Raw genomic sequence first — 25263 nt, 5'->3', positions numbered from 1 at the left:
CATTAAACCTACATACATTTTGGGCACATATAAAGTACATTTTGATCTTGACCTTCATGCTATATATATATATTTTAAGTATTATGACTTTTAGTTAAGTGGAGGATCTGAATACTTCTTTCACCACTTAAAAAATAATGATTCAGTACAAATAGACATTTCAAGCTCTTGTGTAGCGTCACTTTTCATGTAATGTGGCTAGACATTAATTTACAAATGTACTCACTATTTTGCATGCCACTTTTCTGCACTGCTTTTTCTTTTTTAATCAAATATTCTGATTACCTGTTGGACCCCCTTGCCTTGTTCTTGATGCCTCTTTGTGCCAAAAAACAAAACAAAAAAGTCTTCAAAATCCCCCAACAGACTGACAGCACAAGGATGGCATGTTTGATGTGAGAAAAATAACACGTCTGCAAAGTCAGATTTACTAGAGATGTCACATAAATCATCAGGTTGTGTCAGTGAAACCTAAAACCTTCCAGGTGCTCTCAGTGACAGCAGCAAACATTTATGAGCAGACCTCTTAGAGGGGCGACCTCCCCTGCATTTTTGTGTTTCCACCGTGTGTAGTTGCCAGTTTAATAACCTCTTCATTTGATAATAAACCTCTCTTGATTCTGGTTACAAATCAAAAACAAAACACTAATGTTAACCTTAAATCTTAAATGTGTGTACAGATAGATGAATAAAAATATGTCAGTACCCTTTACTCTGTTACTTTGTTTCACTCTGCTGCTATAAAAATGTCTTATTGCAGGACTGTATTAAGTCCTTAAAATAAAAACAAAATTGAAAAAATTGCCAAGTCATACCACAGACTGTAAACCCTGACTCGGGTGAAAGGTTCACAGAGGGTTATGAAAGAATCTGGAGAAAAGCACACAATATTACAAAGCTTCTCTCTCTACAGCAGCCACGTGTGACCAAGTATGGAAACTTGGACCAAGGGATCTGTCCACCGACTGTTTACATTTCTCCCATTGTTTCTGCGTCATTGAGTAGCCAAGCATTCATTACCTGAACAGCTCCTGCTCTCTTCCTTTCAGCTGATTCGAGAAGTGGATGAGTACCAAGAAAAAGACGGAAGCAGTTAGTAAAGATAAAGGCAGTAAAACAATCGCTTGCTGTGGACCCTGCCCTGGTGTGTGCCCCGGTCTGGGAGCTTGGCGTTCTTCTCAAAATCTATTCTGCTGTTTGTAGCCTGTTTGACACACAAACACAAACAATCTCCCTCTAGTTTTCCATGAGCTGTCAAGCCTTAAGGGGATGTCAAAAATCAAAGGCAAAGCTCTGCCTTTAAACAACAGCCCAAAAAAGATCATATATTTTTCTATTACTTTGGGGAAATCTTTGTCAGATGTATTGAATCTGATAGCTTCAGGGGGAACCCCGAGACAAGAATATTCACCACAGAGGTTTGATGTGCTGTTCTTTGCTTTGTGGATTAATATTTTTGCATTACATACATTCCTCCAGTAGAGTTTGCTTATTAATAAAAAGTATTTCCATTAGTCTGCGGTGCTGAAAGTTAAAGGAGTGACAGTATAAAAATCTGATCTACAAAAACTACAACCTTACTAGGTATTTAATCCCTGATTTGATGTTTAATATAGCGGCCCTACATTCCTCATCAAATCTGACTATGTTAGGACTTCCGTGGTGTTTTAGTGCTGCCATCTCCTGGTGAGATTTCCACACAAAACTTAAGCCAGTAACAAATTGCACTAGTAAAAACAGCATCAGTCATGTTATAGCTTTATTAGTTTCGTTTGTCCTCTATATTGTTACTGTGACTAAAAAAAAAATCTGTACTGCAGTGACTTTTTAAAAACATGCTAAACAGACCATCAAAGACCTCCAGCATCGGTATAAGACATCATCTCTTCAGTAGATCAGTCAAGGCCACCTTGATGGGTTCTGCCTTTCGTGTATTCGAAGAGGCAGCATGTCTTTATTTTCTTAAACAAGCTGCCTGTCTCGCTCTAGCGTGGTCCGGTTCCTCTCCTGCATTCACACATTCTGTAGGCACATATGTAGAAAATACCTGCAACAGGCCGAGATGAGGCTTTGATCATCAAATATATTCGAATGGTCGGATTTTAGGTATTTAATGGTAACTTAAGCAGTTATTGACTTTTGCAACTGGATGTCCTTTCTCACCTGCAAAGAAGGTCATGAGCATCGCCACCCAGCCGAGTATATATGACCAAGAGAAGCGCCAGTCACCGAATCGCTTTCCCAGGAAGTTGATTGTCACCCCAGTGTAGATGGCCATCGCCAGGAGAACAAAGAAAGCTGAGAGGGCGATTGGGATGCACATGTCAGTGATTCTAGTGCCATTATTACTGTTTCTGTTGGTGTGTTTTTGCCGACTCAAAAGAAAGACAACTCACTTGAGACGAAAAACATGATTCCTGCGGCAAAGGAGCGGTTGAACCTTTCAAAGGAGGAAAAGTGCGCAAAGGACATGATGCCTGCAATGATGCCTGCAAAGCACGACATCCCTGAAAGGATCATGAAGGCCCTGGTGGCATTCCAGTAAGCTGGGTGAAAACAGACAGAAATGAACAAGGCATGTATGACAGGATTGTTTTGATTGTTGAGCCAAAGAAATTCAATTGATTTTATTTCACAGCCATGTCAATATCCAAAAATGAAAAACAGACACATAAATGTACACACTCCTTTGATTTGTTACAAATACTGTGGTGGTCCAATGGGCTGAAGACACCCTGGATCTCTTACCTATGCTGTCGGTCTGCATGTAGCACTTGTTGGACATGCAGTACCTCCAGAGACCCTGGTGGGCATAATTTCCAGAGAGTCGATACTGCATCCAGTAGTCCGTGGCAGTGGAGACCACTAACAGGATATTACCCACTATGGCACAGAACAGACCCCCTCCCATGAAGCTGTACATTTTGAGCAGAGATAATGGGGCCGCTGTAGAGCACCTGTAAAAACAGAAGACGATAGACATTTTTCTTACACTGTAAAAGCCCGTTTGATCAAAACCTGCAAAGAAAAGGTTAAATATGTCACAGCTGAAACAAACACCTGCAGTGTGTTTCTGCCTTTGCTCTGTGCATATGTGATAGTAGAACATTACCCAACCTAAAATACGTTAATTAAACAGAAAATTAAATGTTCACGATCATTCAAATTATCCCAAAACTACACAAAGGCGACAGGAAAAAAAGGGGAAAGGGAGCTAATTATGAATTTTTTAGCCCTGTTTTAAAACAGCACATAAAGCCAACCAATCCACAACAAGTACACTGGAAGAACATGAAGCTGATTGAAAATATTACTCGATATACAATCTTAGAACAATCACATTTTTAGCTGTTTTTTACAGAAATCCAACATTTGATTAGCAGTTAACATTACCTGTTCTTTAGAGGAAACATTACTGTGACTTGAACAAGCAAAATATGTGTAACAGCTACTCTGTGTGATGCCGCAGTTTGTTTCTCATGTTACGCCGGTTCTTCTTCAGCAGTAAGTGACCATGAACGCAAACGTGACACTGGAGGATAAACACTCAAAAATAGCAGTTAAATCTGATCCCTTACCTCGTTTCTGGAAATGCACCTTTCTCTACTGCCCGCCTTCCAGAGGTAGATAGAGTAAATACGAACAGGCAGAGGGGGAGAAGAGAGAGCCGGCTGGAAAGAGAGCGAGAGAGTCAGAGACAATACTACAACTGTAAAGTTGTCCCCTCTGATTTTTTGTTGAGGAAAGCAAAATCTTTTGCTGCCATGAGTCTCGCTCAGTGAGATACACTTGAATGAAACACCACAGGGGCCACGGTGCAAATGACACGCGTGTGCGTGTGTGTGTGTGTGTTTGTGCGTGTGTGCGCAGTCTCTGGCATTTGTGTGCCCTTAGAGAAGGGGTGTTCCTTTTGGGGGGTTTTGTTTGTTTGTAAATGGCTTGCTCTAGAACTGGGGATGTGCATAGGTATGCAGGACTGTCAGTGTCAATGCAACATGCTGAAGCAAACACTTTTCTTTCAGCTCTTACCCCCTGTGGCAGCATGTACAGACACATATAGAGGCAGCGCTCTATACAAGCCGTATCTCTGTCACAATTTAAACCTGATACAGTATATGTTCAGATCACGAGCTCTACCCTGCAGACAAGGTTATAAAGGAGATTTTTAACTAGTCTGAAACATTTCAAAAACAACTTATATGGTTCACAAAATGAAATAGGAAAAAACACACCACACACTTGGATGTTTGGTCACTGTGAAAATACTCACTGACGTGGGGAATTTCTGTACTCTCACTATAAACCTTATCACACCCACACACCCTTATCCTAAACCTACCTATGACGAACCTATGATGCTTTTTAGCAAATCTGTCCACTTTTTCTAGATACAGTTACATGTATATTGGAAAAGGGGTACATACATGAAAATCATCTATGCTTAGTCGATTGAGATTCAGATCACTTTATTAATGCCAAAAAAGGACTATTTGTTTGCATCTTACGGACACAACCTGCTCACACAACCTAGTCCTTAAACACAAACACTGTTGCATGTCAAGGCAGAGATCAACAAAGAATGAGGTCATGGGAAAAGAATTAAAATAAATACATTAAACGTAAAATAAATAAACAGGACAAGTGTCTAAAAATGAACAATCATAGAAAAAAATAATCTAAATGGACCCTGTCAGTGTTGAGTAATCTAATAGCCGCGGGAGTGAAGGATTTAAAGTATACATTTGATCCACTCTGGGGTACACAGAAATGGTGACCTAGGAGGAACTTCCTGAAATCAGATGAAAAATATGTTAATAATGTTTATTGCCTGCTTCATTATCTGATTTCCCAAAGAGTGAGCACAGATGTCTCTGCTTGGCCCCTGTGACTTTGAAGCAGGTGTTAACAATACTGCTGACAGAGTTCATATCCTTAATAGACAAAACACTAAACCAACAGATAAAAGGAAATGTTAAAAGACTTTACCTAAAATAAATAAATAAAAAACACTGCATAAAGGTTCATCACAAGGGTTAATTAATTAACAAAAACCTATAGTACTGTGCAAAAGTATTGATCACCCTATCGTGTCTTTATATTTTACTTCCAGAGAGCCAGACCTTCCTGTAAATTTATAAGTGGTCTTGAGCAATAGTTCTACAGGCTTTCTGGAGGCCTTTCTAACTTATTCTTTGAACGTTGATGGTTTTTTCTCTCATTTTCAGTCCAGTCATAGTGCCTGGCCATTTAAGCCACCTAACACTGACCTATGAATCATTAAAGCTTAAAGAGGCACCTAAACTCACGAGAGTAATCGCTGTTTTGTCTACACTTAATAGATACCTTAGTAAAGAACCAATTTACATATTATTTTAGGCACAGACTATCAAAAAAACACATGATTGTTTTACATTTCTATAGCTGAATCTGTGAAAAAGGCCAAAGATGACACAATTTGATCGGCATAAGACAGCAGTTTTGCAATAAAAAGTTGATTACCAAAGAACTAAACTGCTGAAAACACAGCAGATGATGGATGAAAGTCACGTCCTTAAGGGACAGGAAAAAATCCAGTAAAGCCCTGATACAGAACCTGAGAGATGCATCTGGACCTTCACTTAATTTGTTTACTATTACTTTTCCTATTTACAAAGTTTGTTTTTTTCCGTATATATTGTATTTCCATGGACGAATATGGCTCAACACTGTACTTTTAAAAACAGAACGTTTTGTTTCTACATGCTTTAAGTTTAAATAAATGTTGTTTTGTTTTTGTAAAGTTTGAATAGAGAAAATCGATAAATGTATGAAAGCTTGGGTGGCTATCTCTCACCTAATACCTAAATAAATAAATAAGAATACGCCGGTCTAAAATAAAGAATGTATGTAAGATACCCGATGTGCTGCCAAAAGCCTGATTATAGTGCAGACATGTTTTAGAAAGTCATTTCCGATTTTGTTTATTTGGGGGGTGGGGATGTTAATCACACGTGTGATGTTTTAGAACATCCGTTTCCTCTGGTGATACATGTGATGACCAATGATGACCAGGCAGAGACAGCGTACATACGGGAGCTTGTGAAATTCGTTCTGGAAAGAGGTTTGACCTCTCGTGATCCGGAAGCCGACGCCAAGACCCGAGCTGTTCCATCGGCGGAGTAAAGATGGCTGACCAAGGCGCCGCAGATCCTGGTAATAACAACAATAATAAACCTGAAGCCTCCGAGGGAACTATTATAAAGGTCACAGTGAAAACTCCTAAAGACAAAGAAGAAATCGCCATCGCAGAAGATGCCTCTGTTACTCAGGTTGGTTGGGTTTTGCTGGTGGGGAGCTAGCTGCTGCGCCTCTAACGTCATGCCTCTGCCCACAAGTTCAGCTAGGAAGCTAACGAGCTAGCCCTGTTAGCATTTGTCGTCACTCTAGCCGGCAACCAGGGGCTTTGTGAAATTAAAGGGGCTGTGTGTAGCGGAAGTGTTGCCGCTTAGGGTAACAAATGTTCGGTGATATTAACGTTGGTGACATCCAATCGAGGAATATGACCACACATCAATAGATGAAATTGCGAACCGGTTAGCCTGCTAAGTGTTAGCACTTAGCAAGTTAGCCAGCCAACTTGCTAGCAGAGCCATTAGCTAACTATGTAGCCAAACAAGTGTCAGCTGACGCTTTAGTTATGCCACTACCACAAGTAGGAACCGATATAACCGATAGTTGATGTAACCACGACAGGGATTTCGGATTTACAACATACTTTAATTTTCTGTTTCAGCCCGACGGCTTTAGCGAAAGCTAAACTTTGCTTTCCCTCTAGAACATTCTCAGTGCTGCCCCTGAGTCATTGGGCTTTCTTGGGAATATACAGTTTCTCAGTGTTACTGTTGGCTTGGCGACGTGGGGCACTGAAAGCATAACGCAGTCTTTTTAATCGCAATAAAAGGATAATCTCTTCAGCTGTGTTTGTTATGGCTGCGTTGCCACTGAATGGTTGTGGTTTCACTGTTCATACATGCTAGCCATGTTCTTTAATCTGTTCACGGGCCTGTGTTTGTTTGATGTACATAACATTTAGTGCAATGACCAGGTTACATGTATAAGTATTAAATTGTTTAAGTTGCATTGTATAATCATGCGTATTTACTTGTATAGATTCTGTGCTGCTTTTATACAGAGGTTGCTAGGCCCCTGTGAACGAAACGATAGTAGTCAACAATTCTGGGCCATTATTAAACCATGATACTGATTCCTTTTTTTAAATTCTTCTTTTACAGAAAGCGGTCTTAAAGCTTTTCATGTTTTATCAAACAGAGTAAAGTTGATGAAAAGTAACAGGTAGACATTGACCATTCTGATTTTCTAAAGGGCTGATTGCAGTCAGGAAGGCCGATTATAGGGTGCTAGTGATTTCTTTTTCCTTTGTCCTTAAAATACTCATCAAAGGTGTACTTTATCAAAGTAATTTTCACAAAGTGTTGAAAGACTAGTGGTAATCTGATAGATTTAGAGTGCATGGTCCCAGATAATGGGATATTTAGAAATGGCATCTGTAATGCCAGAGGTTTGCATCAAAACAGAACCAGATAATAGCAGCATGTCACGTGAGTAATCATCTCTTCCTTTATATTGTAATTTTCATTTCCAGTTTCTGTCTCCATCTCTTCTCTTTTTGTAAGACATTTTCTGGTTCACTTCTTATGTTTGTTACTTTTTTCTTGTCTTTTAGTTTAAAGAAGAGATCTCGAGGCGGTTCAAAGCCAAACAGGACCAGCTGGTTCTGATTTTTGCAGGGAAAATCTTAAAAGATGGCGACAGCCTCAGCCAACATGGCATCAAAGATGGCCTGACAGTGCACTTGGTCATAAAAACAGCACACAAGTAAGTCAACAAACCATGCTGATTCAACCAAATGCTTCGTGTCTGTTTTCAAAAAGGATTCATTAGATTTACAGTTCAGTCTTTTTTGTGCATTTGGATTCATGTTTCTCTTCAAAGCACAAGGCGTTCACAGCATTACTAAGTTTGTCTTTTGCCCCCAAAAAAATCATCTCTGTAGGGCGGCAGATGGTGGTAGCACATCAGCCTCTAGCTCAACATCCACCCAAGCAGGCAGTACCTCCACTTCAAATCCAGGCACCAACCCCTCAACCACAACAGGCTCTACTGGCTCAGCCCCACCACCCACACAGACGCCCAACATACTGAGTAAGTGCAACTTTGTGTAATTTTATACAGGCAAACACCTTTCACTGTTTGAGCAATGCGGTGTGTTTAACCAGCACTCTCCAATCTTTCCTCCTTCAGCTGGCTTCGGTGACCTTGGTGGTCTAGCTGGACTGGGCATGGGCTCGGCTAACTTCATGGAGCTGCAGCAGCAGATGCAGAGGCAGCTTATGTCCAATCCAGAGATGCTTTCTCAAATTATGGAGAACCCGCTGGTGCAGAACATGATGTCAAACCCAGACTTGATGAGACAGATGATTATGGCTAATCCTCAGATGCAACAGTTGATGGAACGCAACCCTGAGATCTCCCACATGCTCAACAACCCTGAGCTTATGAGACAGGTAAACAGAACTAAGAAGGGCTGAATGTGTCATTCACATAGCACAATATTAAATTACCACTATATTGTCTGCCTTTTTTTTTTTTTTATAAAAGGATTTTACGAGCTCTGTTTAAAATGATACCTTGATTCAGTTGTTTCCTTTCCTGTTCTTATAACACCTCACAGACCATGGAGCTGGCCAGGAACCCAGCCATGATGCAAGAAATGATGCGCAACCAGGACCGGGCTTTGAGCAACTTGGAGAGCATCCCAGGAGGGTACAATGCTTTGCGGAGGATGTACACAGACATCCAGGAGCCCATGTTTAGCGCTGCCAGAGAACAGGTATCTGTGAGGAGTACTTGCTGACAAATGTTTTGTTTTTGTGCACTGTTGGCGCTTGTTGAACTTCTCACTCATTCTGTAGTATTTGTTGTCTCTTTTTTGTCAGCATTGCATAGCTAGTAGTATTCTGACAGTTGTGTTTCCAAATGTGCCTCCTTGTAGTTTGGTAGCAACCCATTCTCAGCTCTGGGAGGGAGCTCCGAGTCTGGTGCCCAGCCATCACGGACAGAGAACCGAGAGCCCCTACCAAATCCATGGGGGCCACCAACTTCTTCTAACCCTTCTGAGAGTGGAGGGGGCAGCACGGGGAGCAGTAGTACCACCGCAGGCACCACCCCAAGTGTGTCGAACCCTCTGGGCATCAATCCTGGCAGTCTGGGAAATGGTAAGCCAGAGCGAGCCTGAATTCCTTAAATTTAATATTATCTAACTATCAAATTATTTATTTGTAAATAATACTTTGATGTAGTGAATTATGTATACATTACTTTTTTTTTAATTTCTTGTCTATATTTTCTATTGTTTTCTTTTTATTGTAGGCATGTTTAACAGCCCAGGCATGCAGAGTCTACTGCAGCAGATCTCTGAAAACCCTCAGCTGATGCAGAACATGCTGTCTGCCCCCTACATGCGCAGCATGATGCAGTCACTGGCTCAAAACCCAGAGTTGGCCTCCCAGGTAAGCTTAAAGATGGATACAAACACACATTTAAACATACATATAATGCACAGCCATGCAGAAAACAATTAGATTAAAATATTTTCCTGTTCAGAATGTGCATCAGACAGGTGCACATGTTTATACATGGACAAGTGGATCATAATGAACAACTCAGTTTAAATGTACTGTCAGTATCAGGTTAGCCACTGGCATTAAGACAATACAGAGATTGTCTTTTAAGCTCATATTTAGACCAGAGCAACTTCATGATAAAGTGCTGCTGAGTGATACTAAAGACATATTGATTAGGTTACAGCATCAGTTTGAAAGCTGTGGTGAGGTGCTAAAATGAATTTACTTAAATCTTTCTATTATTTTAGTGAGTAAGCAGCATAGCCTGATGTGGAATGATCATTTTTCTTGACTGTATTTCCCTTTTTCTCTACCAGGTTTTGATGAATAACCCCTTGTTTGCTGGAAACCAACAACTGCAGGAACAGTTCAGAGCTCAGCTGCCTATCTTTCTGCAGCAGGTACAGCATATTTATTTAGTTTAGTACCGCAGCTCTAGATTTGCATGTTTTCTATAAAAGACTGTAACAAAGAATGGAGCTGATTAGATCTGCAGGGTGGCATAATGAGCCTCAGTCTATGTATCTGCTGAGGGTACATGATGAATTATATCATTAAATAATATGTATTTAATACCTGATTTAGAAGTTAAAATACATTAAACACATTGAAATATGAGGAAATTACGTGTTTCATTTTTAATTAGAAGTGAATTTGGCAGTAGTATATCAAATGATCACCCAGAAGGGTGGAAGTGACTGTCGGTTTCATAGTTAACAGACTCCATCTGGGCAACCAAACCACAAGACAACAACACACAAACGGCTCCCTCACAGGTGCTGCTGCGCTCACTTAGAGCAGTGCTGGCAAATGTCCCAGGTTCTTTAAATAAAACTGAAATCTGAATATTAGAAGAATCTCCTGAATAGTTGTTATTTGTTAGTTGAGTCGCTTTCCCACTTGAGTCAGTTTTTGGATAATTGCATCAATACATTTTCTACTGTTCTTCTTTCTCACATGTACCACACAACATGTCACAAATTTACAGCAAAGTGTCAGCTTTCAAACTATTGGCAGTACTTCACAGGGTTCACTTGAGGGAACTACTGGACCTAGCATGCAGGAAATATTTGCTAACAGTAAATGTAGCAGAATATTACCTGTGGTGCTGACATAGCATGAACTCTGTACTAGGTAGCTGGAAAATGTTTGATGTAATTGCGTCTGACTTTTAGTCTGTGAAGGTTCTCAGTCATCCAGGTCATCGTAGTCAAAGGAGCTTGCAAAGAAAAGCGTCTGGACTTCTTTAAGTTGCTTGAAGACATTTCACCTGTCATCCGAGAAGCTTCTTCAGTTCTAAGGTCAAATGGTGGAGAGTCCCAGATTTAAACCTAGTGGGAGAATATCCCCCCACAGAGGGACAAAAGGACCCCCTGATGATCCTCTAATCGCCTGAGCTACATCTATGTCCACTGTGAGCGACCATCTTTGAACAGAGGCAGTGGTTTACGACACCAACTGTCTGCCATCTATAATCCAGCTTTGAGATCCCTCCCCAGACGCCTGAACGCCCACTCACATCCTGGGCCATCTGACCTCAGGAATTCGCATGATAAGGTGGGGCCAGGTTTCACAATGAGCTCACCCGAAACCCTGGCTGATTGGGACCCACACCCATTTTCACACCTTGGCTCAGGCGATTAGAGGATCATCAGGGGTCCTTTTGTCCCTCTGTGGGGGGATATTCTCCCACTAGGTTTAAATCTGGGACTCCCCATCATTTGACCTTAGAACTGAAGAAGCTTCTCGGATGACAGGTGAAATGTCTTCAAGCAACTTAAAGAAGTCCAGACGCTTTTCTTTGCAAGCTCCTTTGAGTCTGACTTTTAGGTTGTCCAATGCACCTCTGTCAGCTGAACAAACCTGCAGTGCATGTGTGAAAACAGCTGTAACGCTCACACAATGTAGACTGCTAATCCTGTGACAATTTCATTGAACTGTTGGGTTGCAGATGCAGAACCCAGAAGCTCTGTCAGTGATGACCAATCCACGGGCCATGCAAGCTCTGATGCAGATCCAGCAGGGCCTACAGACACTGCAGACAGAAGCACCAGGCCTCATGCCCAGGTATGCTAACACACATTTAAACATCGTTCATTTTTGAGGTGGATATACTCTCTGCTGTTAATTTTTCCTTCATCCTAGTTTGATGCCAGGTGGAATTCCTGGAATACCCACAGGAGGGGCCATGCCCACAGAGAACCCTGCATCCTCACCCAGCAGTGCTGGAACAAACACTGCCCAGCAGCAGCTGATGCAACAGATGCTCCAGATGTTTGCTGGAGGAGGAGGTGGAGGCGGAAGCGCAACGGTACACATGCATAGGAATTACAGTGCTGTGTCTTGAGCCACATTTCTTTTTATATTTTGGTGGTAAAATAGGACATAGTTCCAGTGTTTTATTGAAACATGGAAAAGTATAAAAACTGAGTTGTTTGTTTTTAGTTTGTTTTTTTCTTTTTCAGTTTTAACAAGGTTTAAAGTCAACATTTGGTTTCACTATCTTTATTCTTCAACATAGTCTGAACTCTCTTAGGCAGCTGTTTTGTCATGTCTTCGGGAATAGATCTCTAGGCTTCTTGAAGGACATTTAAAGCTCTTCTATGGATGTTTGCTGCCTTTTGTTCCATCCTCTGTCAAGATCATCTCACACTGGATTTTGACATGCCTCAGCCTTTTCTCACTGTTTGTCCTCCTTATGAAATGGCTTCTTGACAGCCGCCTTCCGTTTAGACCATATATGATTAGACTTCAGTGAGCGATCCACTGAAGGACCAGATGTACCTCGCTGGTCCTGTGTCAGGTCTTTGCTGGAGTTTTTCCTTTGTCTTAAAGGTAAAGTCTGTAAAATCTCACTAGATGTCAGTAGATTGCAAATTGCAGTTAACTGAATTCAATTTTTCTTACCCCTCTTAATTCAAGTGTATAATCATAGGTACAGTGAGCACTGGGGTACACACTACACTTTAAAATATTTGAATAATGTCAACACTTAGCAATGAATAACAAATAAACTTTGTAAAAGGTGTCCACAGTGTGGTGATGAGTCGCTGAAGCGTACTTCTGGCAAATGACAGCAATAGTGTGATGAGTTGAGGATATCCTGAACTTTTCTGTCATCAAGTGCTGCTTTGTTTCACTGGTCTCTAGCTCTCTAGTCACATACATAAACATAACTAGGTGGAACACTTAATTGAGTTAGGTTGTTATCTTTGGGTGGATGATTTATCGGCCTGTGTTAAGTGGTCAAATAACATTCCTGTGAAAATGGTCAGGTAAAAGGACTGGACTGAAATGAGTGGAAAATCAGCCAAAGAAAAACATTGAAAGGCCTTCAAAAAGCCTTCTTGAGGATGCTTTTTAAAAGGACAGAAAAGTGGCTAAGCAAAATATAAAGAAATGGTGGCTCAAGACTTTTGCACAATACTGTACAATTTGTGAACATGTGTGCTCTCAGATGAAATGACTGCTTTACAGAAAAAGGGGTGGATGGACATGGTCACAGTATGGTACTAATATAATTTGTCTCGCATCTCATTTTGTCGTTGTAGACCCAGACCCCAGAGGTTCGGTTCCAGTCCCAGCTGGACCAGCTTAATGCTATGGGCTTCATCAACCGCGAGGCCAACCTGCAGGCGCTCATAGCTACTGGAGGAGACATCAATGCTGCAATCGAGAGACTTCTGGGCTCACAGCCCTCGTAAAGACATACAGTACCTAGTGATACACAGACATGCGCATACATACCTAACTCACAAAAACACCCAGCATCTACAGAGAACCAAAATAAATTTCAGTGTATTGTCCCCAACTTAATGGAATGAACGTGGGCAGGATCTATAAGACCTTCACTCTACATCTGTTCTCAGATCATGCCCCATTTCCCATACTTTCACTCTTTGCCACCATCCAACCAGATCTCTGTCAAGAGTGCTGCCGTAGAGTTGGACTGAACCACTCTTACCGTAAAGGGTATTCTGGTGCAGAGAATAAGAGTGAAAATCTCTCCTGGAAAGGGATTCCCTACAATTTTCACTATATATTGTTTTCTTCATGTAAAACTGGAGTAGAGTGCTACAGGTTAACGTTTTCATGATACAAATTGAACCCACGTGATGTGATTGGCTTCTGGCTCTTTTCCCTACATGGCTACTGTGAGGTTTGCTGGTATTTAACTAGCAAATTGATAAATGAAGATTTTCTGATTACAGGTGGCAAACCTGAGTGTTAGCAGGAAGGTATCTTGTCCACGCAGATGATCCACCTTATTTCCTCCTTTCCTTGTTCTAAAGATTCTACTTTAAATGGCTGTCGTTCCCCAACAGCTTTCACTATTTATTGCAAGCTCTTAATAACATGACATAATACGTCATTCAAGATAAAAGTGCCCACTCACAGGTGCAGTGGCTTTTCCCCCTCTGAGGCACCATTGCTGTGCCTGCTGTCTTCCACTGCCCTATCATCAGTGAATTGCCTCACTCAGTGGGTTATTGAGGACCCTGCCCCAACTAAGAAAATTTCACGCACCATCCAGAACTTTAGCCATAATCAGATATCACATCGCAGCGTCTCTGAAGCAGAGGGCGCAGTTAGAATGAATAAGAATGAAACAAGTTTTCCTTTCGTTTTAATCTTATTCTTCATTTTAATTTCTCTTTTGAGGTGCAGTTAGTACCTAGAGGTGATTTGTCTCATCAAAATAAAATGGAAATCAAATGATTAACGAAAAATGAACGATGGAACGGCTTTACAAACAACTCTGGTACAGTGGCATCATAAATTTCTCAAATCAAGCCTAGGTTGTTTTATTTTATTTTTTTTTATTTTTTTCCTTTTGAAATTCTCAGCAATGTAGTTGTGGTAACCTTGGCAACTGCTGCTATAGCTTTGCTTTGTCTGTTGACCTCAGCTGGAAAAAAAAAAAAAAAATGAAAATCCATCTCCGAATTGAACATGTTGGAACTAACTTTTAACAGTACTGTACTAAAAAAAATAAAACATGATTTAAAAACAGCCCACACATGTGTCAGTTGATTATGAAAGTTAATTTGTATGAAGTCATTGAACTTTGTTTCTGTTTTTTTTTTTTTTTTTTTTGTTAAATGTGAAATGTTGAAATCTGTAAGATTAAATCTACTTTTGGAGGTTTTTTTTTGTTTTTGTTTGTTTGTTTTGTTTTGTTTTTAAACACAGTTGGCCATCCTTTTAAGGTTTGAGTTTTAGTTTGGTACCACTAACTGGATGATATTTTAAATATTTTAATTTTAAATACCTTGGAAGCTTGCTGAAAAGTACACAGATTACTATTAATGATGCTTAAAAGTTCCAGGAAGTGTTTTCATCTCTGATATTAATTTAGTCAGTTAAAATCAATATTTTCACTATTTGTAAGGAAATGTCTTGTCAAAAATGAACTTACTGTATATTATTTTTATCTTTTCTATTGATTCAAATATTGTATTTCTTACAAAAATAACGTGGTAATTCCGATTTTATACAGTCACAAATAGTCTGTAAGACAAACATGTCACTATAACAATAACACGCTATCTTCTTAGAGTGCTGAGTTATGAATTACTGTGTGAGCCTGAACTGTGTTTGCTGGTTTGTATTCATATAGGATCGATTGTAGCTGTGTTCTGCTAATCACGATAATTAAAATATACTTTAAAAAAACATAAAGGAACATTTTGAACACATCAGATCTACGAAGAAAAAAAAGAAATGCTTGATATCTACATTGATATAGAATGGGTAATTGGTTAGGAATGAAAGGATGCCAGATATTTTAAAGGAAATAGTAATTATTAGCCTACAGGTGGCTAAATTTAAAGACACAAGTGAAAAAAAGATGTGGCAGACTAGTCAATTTGACCAAAGCTTCAGTTTATCAGGTATGCATACTGCAAATGCAATGTCAGGGTAGGCTCCTAATGAGACTGGATGGTCTCCTGGGAGATCTCTCGGATCCAGATCTGGGTATCGATGATCTGGAGAATGAGGTGCAACCTGTAATAATAATAATAATAGTATAATGTCCAAGAGGTGTTTTATTGGATTTGGGTCAAGAAAATGTGGGTGGGGTCACGGATACCAGTTCATACATCCCAGAGGCGACCGTGGCTCAAGAGTTGGGAGTTCGCCTTGTAATTGGAAGGTTGCCGGTTCGAGCCCCGGCTCGGTCGTTGTGTCCTTGGGCAAGACACTTCACCTACCGCCTACTGGTGTTGGCCAGAAGGGCCGATGGCGCGATATGGCAGCCTCGCTTCTGTCAGTCTGCCCCAGGGCAGCTGTGGCTACAACTGTAGCTGCCTCCACCTGTGTGTGATTGGGTGGATGACTGGGTGTGTAAAGCGCTTTGGGGTCCCTAGGCGAGACTAGTAAAAAGTGCTATACAAATACAGGCCATTTACCATTTCCTGCGTACTCTCGCCACATGAGGCCAAGTATTGTGCACCAGGAGAAATCCAGGACCCACTGCATCAGTGTAGGGTCAGATGGCAGGTCCAAGGACTTTCTCCTGATACCTAATGGCAGTCAGGGTGTCGTTGCCTAGCCTTTATCCCTCCATGAATATGCCTCCCTAGAACATCACTGACCCACCACCAAACTGGTCATGCTAAACATTGTTACAGGAAACAAAGTTTGTCACAGCTTCTCCAGCTGGTCTGTCAGGGTGAACCTGCTCTGATCTGCGATAAGCACAAATCACGAGTGGTGTACTTGCCAATTCTGGTTTTCTACACTAAATGCCAGCTGGGCTCCACAGGGCTCAATAGAGAACCCTCAGTCACCCTCATGAAGTCTGTTTCTGATCGTTCGGTCAGAGATTTTTACACTGTCAAATGCAAAACTAGATGAGGGACAACTGTCACTGTTGCCTCTCTAGTGCATCTGTTGTTAATCTCATCAACACTAAAGCAGCTGAAACTGAATAACAATCCCCGCTGCTACTTAACTGATCAGTTAAATATCCCAGAAGTTTAACTGACTTATTGCTATATGCTTATTAAATTCTGTTTAAGCAGTGTGTTACATAATAGTTAGTACACTATAAAGCACTCTTAACTCCAAGTTTAATGATCAGAAAGGTGGGGAATGATGACGTGTGTTTGCACACAGAAACCACCTTTTAAGTGAGGTCACACCACAAATGATCAGAATCAGTGCGTGAATAGAGCAGCAGAGGGTGGAGACACTTCATGACTACCTGCCAGTGGTTCTACCTGTTCCACCTGCTCTCCTCCCTCCAGCCCTCCTTTGGGTGTCAGCTGATGAGAGCTCAGGACTGCCTGCCCACAATCTGAAGCTACCCACTATGCGTAGATAAAGAAGCAAGCGGCTCAACCAGTTCCCTTTTTTCTTTCCATTCTTTTCTTCACCTTTGCTCTCTCTCCACATCGGAGAGAGAGACTCAGGACTGAGGCTGGATTTTTTTTCTTTCTTTCTGTTTTTCTTTCTTTTTTAAACTCTACTTTGGGAGCTAATATTTAAAGTGCCTTCAGGATATTTACTTAGCAAAGCAGGAACCCTTCGCCTCTGAGTGCAGCATGGGGTCTGATGATTCGTACAATTTTGTCTTTAAAGGTGAGTCATGTTTGCTTAAGCTGTGATTGTGTAGGAAGACACAATGTCTTTTTCTCTGTGTATTATTGCGTATTTGTAGACAATGAAGCTGGCAGGTACAACTCCGGCTGTAGCTGCCTGCTGCTATTTCCAAGGAAGTGAATAGAGCAGGGAAAGTAGGAAGTGATCGCTCTGTATCCATTCGGCTGTAAACCATTTAACCTTTGACCTATTATAGAAACATATAATCCACACGTTATAATCTTACAAAGAGCCTCATGTGCATGTGCATATTCCTTATTAAAATAAACTTCCATTCATTCCAAAGTGAAATCAGCCCCAGGGGAGATGTGCCACGTCTGTGTGGTGTCATAGTGTCTAGTATCTTTTGAGGGTGACAGAAAGTCTGGATATAAAAGAATATGTTTCAGCAAGTTACCATGAGATAGGTTTATCCTTGATTTGTTCTAATACTCAGTGTTATTGGTATCTAGTTTTTTAATCAAATAAAGGATTAAGAGCCATTTCAATACCTGTTGTGTGTGTTTGTTTAGTGGTTTTGATCGGAGAGTCTGGCGTAGGAAAGAGCAACCTTCTGTCTCGCTTCACCAAGAATGAGTTCGCCCATGACAGCCGTACCACCATCGGTGTCGAGTTCAGCACACGGACCGTGCAGATTGATAACCTCACCATCAAAGCTCAAATCTGGGACACGGCTGGCCTGGAGCGCTACAGAGCTATCACCTCAGCGTGGGTACACACACATAAGCACACACACCATTTACGAATGAGTAACAGACACAATTGAGGTGGGAATTATGAGATTATCAGTGTTGGCTCACACATGTTTGCCAGTTTAAGTAACACTGATTGCACTGTGTTTAATTAACGGTCACACCTCTTTCATGCACAACACCTACTTAAAGGCATTGTTTCCTGTTTGAATGTAACACCCAGCCCATGTGTGTTCCTCCTCAGGTATTACAGGGGAGCAGTTGGAGCGCTGCTGGTCTATGACATTAGCAAGCACTTGACCTATGAGAGCGCAGAGAGATGGCTGAAGGAGCTGTACGACCACGCAGACCCTCATATTGTGGTCATGCTGGTGGGAAACAAAAGCGATCTGGACACTCTCAGGACCGTACCCACAGATGAGGCCAGAGACTTTGCAGGTAAGTTAAGTAGTATTGTATAGTTATTTCTTTAATGTTGTTTTGGAATATATCTAATATAAGAGACTGATTTTATTTCTATGTCTTGCAAAAATTCTCATAAATGGTGTTTTCACTGCTAAATACATTTTGCTCTGTATTAATGTTTTTTTGTTTTTCAAACCCCGGTGTGATTCAGAAAAGAAAGGTCTGATGTTCATGGAGACATCAGCGTTGGGCTCCACCAATGTTGAAGCAGCTTTCAGTGAAGTTCTCACAGGTAAAGGTGCCCAGAAAGAGCATTCACACCCTCACTTTGACTTGTGTCCGTGTTGATTGCCAATCTTCTTCGTCTCCGTTTTCTCCAGCGATCCATAGGAAGGTGGCCAGCAGAGAGGTGACCCGTGGCTCCATCAGTGCTGTGACCCTCTCCAGCCCCCTTGGGCCAAGCAGCGAGGCACAGGAGGAGCGCAAAGGCTGCTGCAGGAGCTAATAACAGACTGCGACACCCCCCCCAGAAAGATCTGCTGTGTACATACTGAAGCATCACCATGCTTGACTGTCATTCAAGCGAGGCTTCTGCTTGACACTGAGCTCTCAGTGTTCAGGCCTCTTTCAGTATACCGTCTGTACAGTATCTAATTTACTGAATAAGTGTTGCAAATGGTAATTCACTTTCACATTTTATACATATTTCTTTTGATGGCTGATGGGCAATTTCTGCATTAGATGACATTTTTTTCTTTATGTTTCTAGAAATACTTTGTAATGTTTTATTGCTTTTATAAAGGAATCCAGAGGGACGTCTTGGAATAAGTTATTTATGCTTCTTCTATTTGCTTGTACTTGCAACAAAAAGTCATGAAACATCTCCATGAGACTCGAGCTATGTGGAAAAAGGAGATAAAAGGAGGTGAAATAAATAAAGTTATAGTGTTAACACACTAGCTGAATAAGACTGGTCCAGTTTGAATCAATTCATATGCTGTTAGATAAGTTAATCTTTAAAAAATTGTATTGGTGGAGTTAAATGAGGACCGATGGTATTCCTACATCATCATAGTTAATGCTATTTTAGGACCAATCACATGTGTTGTCAGATTTATGACTTTTGGGGGGTGGGACTGAAGTGGGGTAAGTTTGTCTTCACTGCTTTCTGACAAACACTGAAGTAGAAGTAAGGTAATAAAAAGAGCATCAAAATCAATGTAAGGAGCAGGTTGTCCTACTTGAAACCAAAAGTCACTGTTGATTTGTTCAATAAACTGGTGTGAGATGATTAGAGTTTTGTGACATGGTGCATTATCCTGCTGGAGGAAGGCGTCAGACGATGGGTAAGCTGTGGTCATAAAGGGGTGGGCATGGTCAGGAACAGTACTCCTGCAGGCTGTGGTGTTTAAACAATGCTCAGTTGGTGATAAGGGTCTCAAAGTGTGCCAAGAGAATATCCCCCACACCAGAGTTATTAAAGTTTTGTGTTTTCTAAGTAGTTTTATTTAATTTTTTGTTGTTTATTTTAGTTTCAGCTAGGTTACAGAGTGTACTTTCTTGTTTCAGTTTAGATTTTATTGTTGGAAAAGATTTAGTTTCAGCTTAGTTTTCATTAGTTTCAGTGTTAGTTTTAGTCTTTTATAATTATTATTGTCTGAGGCAAGATATTGGTATTCCAATAACAACACAATGCTTTGAAAGCAGATGACTAACAGTCTTGTAAACATCTCACAAGTCTCAATAAACACATTTATCATGTGTCATCAGGCAGGTTAATAATACATTTTTGCTTAATTAATAGGTACCAAAGGTAAGAACATTTCCTTTCTCTATATATATGTGTTATTTTAGTTAGTTAGTTTTCCAAGGTCACAAAATGTTTCAGTTTTTAGCCTATTTTAAGTTAACTTTAATAACCTTGCACCACAACATTGCAGGATGGAGCCATGCAAATTTTGATCCTACCATCTGACTGACGCAGCAGAAATCAAGACTTGTCAGATCAGGCAAGGTTTTTCAATTTTCTGTTGTCTAATTTTTGTCTGTGTGAGTTTTAGGCTCACTTTCCCGTTCTTAGTTGACAGAAGTGGCACCAAGTGTGGTCTTCTGCTGCTGTAGCCCATCTGCTTCAATGTTTTATGCATTTCTGCTTGGTTGTAATGAGTGGTTATTTGAGTTACTATTACATCCTATCAGCTTGAAGCAGTCTGGCCATTCTTCTCTGCCATCAACAAGGCATTTCCACCCAGAGACCTGCTGCTCACTGGATATTTTCTCGCTGTAATTCCATTTTCTGTGAATCCTAGAAATGGTTGTGTAGGAAAATCCAGTAGATCAGCATTTTCAGAAATAGACCAGTATGAATTATGTCCATTGATTTTCTTATCATTTCAGGGTGCTCTAGATTATATTAGTTGTCACGAAGCAAGAGGCAGGGTACACCTTGGACAATCTGTCAGCCTGTCCCAGGGTAATGCAGAGATATAGATAAAATAATTCACTCCCACGTTCTATGGTTAATTTAGGACCCCCGGTTAACCTAAACTCATGGATGTCTTTGGACTGCGGGAGGAACCTGGAGTGCTTGGCGAGATTAATATAATATACAAAACTCCAGGTTTGAGGTATAGGTCAAGTAGTAGTTTTTCCCCAAGTGGCAGAGAGATGGTGTCACACCAGCACGACTGGTTTTCAGATCTTGCCCAATGATAAGAGTCCTGAGATGGTCTTTGAAGGTGCTATGTCTCCTCTCAACCTGTAGATGGCACTGCCGATGTTACAAGTTGAAACCACAGCCCGAGGGTACTATAGTGAAATACATTTGTTCCCCCTCTCATTCATTTAGTAACGCCTACATGTCTCATACTCCTGTCTCATCTCTTACTATGCATCACATTTACGTTCATTATATTAAGTTAGCAACCTTTGCTGCCTATGATGTGGGGTATTAATTTACATTTTCCCCAGACTTGGTAATTTTATGTCAATGTGTCCACTCGCAGAAGATCTCCAGACTATGGATGTAATTGTACAAGCTCATATGGCACAACTGAGTGAATATAAATCTACAGCGGTGGTAGTTAATGACATTCTGGACAGATAGTGCTCTATCTCTGGTTCACAGATGTGCATGAGGAGGCTTTGCTGTGGTATGAGCGTGCGTGTGTGCTGCGTGCATGCTGTGTCCCCAAGCAAGACTTCTCTGCCGGAGATGATTTTGCTACAGTGAAATGACCACAAATGCTTTTATTAAGCTTCTCTCATGAAAATATGATAGGAAGGCTCTGCACCAGGCAGTAAATGTTTAATTATACCTTGTGAATGGGGATATTTTATAGGCTGAGGAAAGACATCTGGTGTAATAATCCACACAGGCTGAGCAAGCTGCACAGGTTGAAAGCCTGGTCACCAAACCTGTAAATTTTGCTTCATCCCATGCCTATAAGGAAGGTTTATACTTACTAAATCTCTTTTAAAAAAGAAATAAATAAATAAAAAATACAGGTTCCTTTATTTATTCTGAATGAAGAGGGCTGAACAGTGAAGCAGCATTTCCTTCTGCTGATTGTTCCAATTTTTTTCCTAGTGTGTCAGTGTGTTTCTGACCCAGCCTTGAAAGTAAGGCTCTCATCATGGTTGGAAAGAAATGGATTTAGCACAAACATGTGGTGGCTATTACTCGCATGCTACTAGACATGTGTAAGTTGTAAAAAGTGTGTCTTAAACCAGAACTCGTATATATGCTAAAGTGATAAGTGCAATGGCACCTCTGACCCCAACATGGATCTGTTTATCTCTGGCTTACGATGCCCCCCTCTCCATCCCTGCAGCACTTTGTTTCGCAGGGAAATCTTGGAGTTTTAAGTCGGAGCATCAAATCTGTACGGTTTGGGTTGGTTTTTCTTATGACCTTTAACTCTCATTTCTGTTGCCTTGCAGTTTCTCTTCTGCTCTCCAAATCCCGCTTTCGCAAATTGTGTCTGTCACTTGGTTTCTGCCTGTCCAGAGCTCATTTTCACTTGTTTATATCCGCTTCCTGTATTTGTTTGTTTATACGCATGATCAGCAGTGATATAAGTCCTACAATCATAACACAATCCCACTCATATTTACATTTCATCTAAAGAGAAAACAAAACAGAACAAAAACCCCCAGCTGTCCTCTGTAGCCATTTTTAAAAATTGATTTTTTTCACTTCCTCACATCTAAAGTACTCCAAACACACACACGCATGCACATGACTTGAAAAATAAATTGTCAGCTTTTGAATCAAAAAAAGCAGCAATGCTTGCAGTAGAGTGACAGCAGTTTTTATTTTTAATGTTTATTCAGCAGGATATTTAGACTCATTAAGGAAGACTTTTAGTTATCTTTGGGGGGGAATCCAAATTCAGAAATGCATGCTAGTTTGCTGTTGTGCAGGTGGCAGACAAGGTCATGCACTAATCAGAGGTTTAGCCCTTTAGTGCCTCCACATGTACAAGTGCCATTCAGCAAGACTGAACCTGAATGAGCAAATGAGAAGACGTAAAGTGGTTTGAATGCATGTCACCCACTTACCTGCTTTTCACTGAATAGCAGCATCATGTGGGCATGCTTAAAAACGCATTAAATACATAACTTGCACCTGTTGCAGATTTTTTTTCGCGCCTTACTGTGTGGGTTCACAGCTACAAATGTGCACGATGTGAAAACAACGTCTGGGCGTGAGTGTGTGTGACGGCCTACATTCCTGCATCATCCCGCATCTGTCAGCAAAGAGCACACACTGATATTTCCACATCAGCTGACATCATCGCATAAATAGAATCCAAGTCAATGCCTCTGATTGCCATGGTGATGTTGTTATGGCGACCAATCAAAAAGAGAGGTGAGCTGATGGGTGCCTGTGTGTGTTCTCAAAAAAATAAAAAATAAAAAGGCGCAATGGAGAAAAAGAAAGCTGAAAATGGGCAGAGAGGTGGGTTACTGCCTCGAGTTCATCGCAAGCAAACTGTTAAAGAGTGCTTTCATCGATCTCTGTTGAAGACCGGAGGTGTTTTAGTCTCGGCTCGGCTTATCGTGGAATTAAAACGTCCTATAATTCAGTTCTCTAGATTAGTGTTTGCACATTTGTCTGCCCCCTCGTGCTTGGCTGTATCGCCTCCCCATATACTCGAGTCAATTAACTCCTTTAAAAGCCTCTAATTTCATAACGGAGCCCGTTGTGCTTGGCTGTCTGTGCTCAAGGCCCAGCTGGGGTCACAAGATTCCTTTCCAGCATGCAATTAAACAGGTTGACAGCCACAAACGAGGCTGAAAGCTTCAGCATCGGTCCACTTAACATAATATTACATACCTCAGTTGCCATGACAGCCTCAGTGTTTGTCTGTGAGTCAGTGATGCTAAACGGCTGCAGGTGTAAAGCTATTATTTCTATTATTAATTATTTATCGATCTGCTATTTGTGGGCTGCTTCGAGCTGAGTCCAGAAACAAAGTAAAGTAGGAGTGCCATTAACACATTAGCTCTGCTGTCACAGGTGAGCTTTCTGCCCGCTCTCAAGTTTGAATTTTTGCTTTAAGTGATGACATCTGGAGAGTGGGAAGCAGGCAAGGTTGTTCTGGCACATTAGCACAATAAAGTCTTCTATCCTCAGTCATAACACCTGACTTTTGTCTAGTTTTGCTGCTCTGACCACAGCTCCACTGATCCATTTTCTTCAAGGTGGCCTGACAAAAGTTTGGCGCCAATATTTCAGAGGTGATTTCTCACCCTGGCACCACTCCTACACTGGAGGAGAAGAAGCCACGTGGCTAAAACTAGAATGTGAAACCACGGGCTTCCAAATGTGTGACACTGAGATGAAGCAAAACTTTTCAGCCATCTCCAGCAAAAGAATGGGACAGGCAATAACAGCTAACGCACACAGCCCCCTAAAAGCCCTCGGCTCTTTCTCAGGGGAACACAAAACGCCTGGCAGCGCGGCGAGTGACAAAAGGGGCGTGAAATTGAGTTTATGAGTAGATGTTTCCATGTCTGTATTTTCCTCCTCCTCAGCTTTTGTTCCATGTGGCTCATGAATGGAGGCGCAGTCCACATGAAATGGCTCAGGCTGGAGATATGCCCTGAGTGTAAAGACACCGCATTTATTAGCGAACAAGCACATCACACACTATTTTGTTCCACTGAATAAACACTACTGAATGACTCCGAGTGAGGCCTGTTGCGTGCCACGCTTTTGTATTATTTATGTTCACTTAATGCCTGGTTTGTGTGGCTTCTTTTTGCTTCACTTGTTAATCACACATTTGTGTGTGCCTGTCTGTTTATTACCAATTAAAATAGCCTGTGAGCACACAAAGGCTCTCTCTCTCTCTCTCTCTCTCTCTCTCTCTGTGTGTGTGTGTGTGTGTGTGTGTGTGTGTGTGTGTGTGTGTGTGTATGTGTGTAGTTCCAGGACAGCACTTGTTGAACTGACAGCCTTCCTGAGATAAGTCTCCCTAGAGTTTTTGGATTGTGGGAAAACACATGTTGTTGTCCACTTTATTGGCACAGGGAGAAAACATGTTTGGGCTCGAGGACAAGAAAGTCAGTCTGCCAAAAGATACAGTACATCTGAGCTCTCCAAGCATTTGCGGGTGCGTGCAAGTCAGAAAGACAGACAGGAGCGAGCCATGTTCTTTTTAAGGATGAATGATTATAGAATTTGCAAGCTCACATTAAAGTGTGCTTGCACGTATGTGTGGCAAACTGTGATGTTTTCACCTACCGTATGTGTCCGTGTGCAGTTTCCTCTCCATGGAGCGAAAGGATGCATCTAAAAATACCATAGGCCCGAGAGGAAAAGGAGGATGGGAAAGCACTTACCAAAGCAATAAGTGGAACACAGG

The 25263-nt window shown here is 41.1% G+C and overlaps 3 protein-coding genes across 3 annotated transcripts; 2 read left to right on the top strand and 1 right to left on the bottom strand.

Moving 5' to 3' along the window:
• Positions 1-1751: 1751 nt before the first annotated feature.
• LOC120726829 (lens fiber membrane intrinsic protein-like) lies at positions 1752-2995 on the bottom strand. The gene is made up of 4 exons (XM_040020802.1): positions 2749-2995; positions 2397-2546; positions 2164-2298; positions 1752-2047 (listed from the first exon to the last, which is right to left on the bottom strand). Exons 1-4 carry the CDS (start codon positions 2981-2983, stop codon positions 1986-1988), a joined length of 582 nt encoding a protein of 193 aa, XP_039876736.1. The 5' UTR covers positions 2984-2995; the 3' UTR covers positions 1752-1985.
• A 3169-nt stretch (positions 2996-6164) lies between these two features.
• ubqln4 (ubiquilin 4) lies at positions 6165-14696 on the top strand. The gene is made up of 11 exons (XM_040020987.1): positions 6165-6308; positions 7724-7875; positions 8054-8202; positions 8302-8564; positions 8732-8890; positions 9053-9275; positions 9430-9569; positions 10001-10084; positions 11635-11750; positions 11829-11994; positions 13235-14696. The coding sequence occupies exons 1-11, from the start codon at positions 6165-6167 to the stop codon at positions 13385-13387; spliced, it is 1749 nt and encodes a 582-aa protein (XP_039876921.1). The 3' UTR covers positions 13388-14696.
• Positions 14697-16974: 2278 nt separating this feature from the next.
• Positions 16975-19679, top strand: LOC120727104 (ras-related protein Rab-25-like). Its single transcript, XM_040021250.1, has 5 exons — positions 16975-17270; positions 17804-17999; positions 18228-18421; positions 18600-18680; positions 18769-19679. Exons 1-5 carry the CDS (start codon positions 17234-17236, stop codon positions 18891-18893), a joined length of 633 nt encoding a protein of 210 aa, XP_039877184.1. The 5' UTR covers positions 16975-17233; the 3' UTR covers positions 18894-19679.
• Positions 19680-25263: the final 5584 nt, after the last annotated feature.

This window comes from Simochromis diagramma, unplaced genomic scaffold, assembly GCF_900408965.1.
Source record: "Simochromis diagramma unplaced genomic scaffold, fSimDia1.1 OVJJ01000753.1, whole genome shotgun sequence".
Classification (NCBI taxonomy): domain Eukaryota; kingdom Metazoa; phylum Chordata; class Actinopteri; order Cichliformes; family Cichlidae; genus Simochromis; species Simochromis diagramma.
Note: the sequence above shows the minus strand (reverse complement) of the source record. Positions and strands in the feature narration are given on the sequence as shown.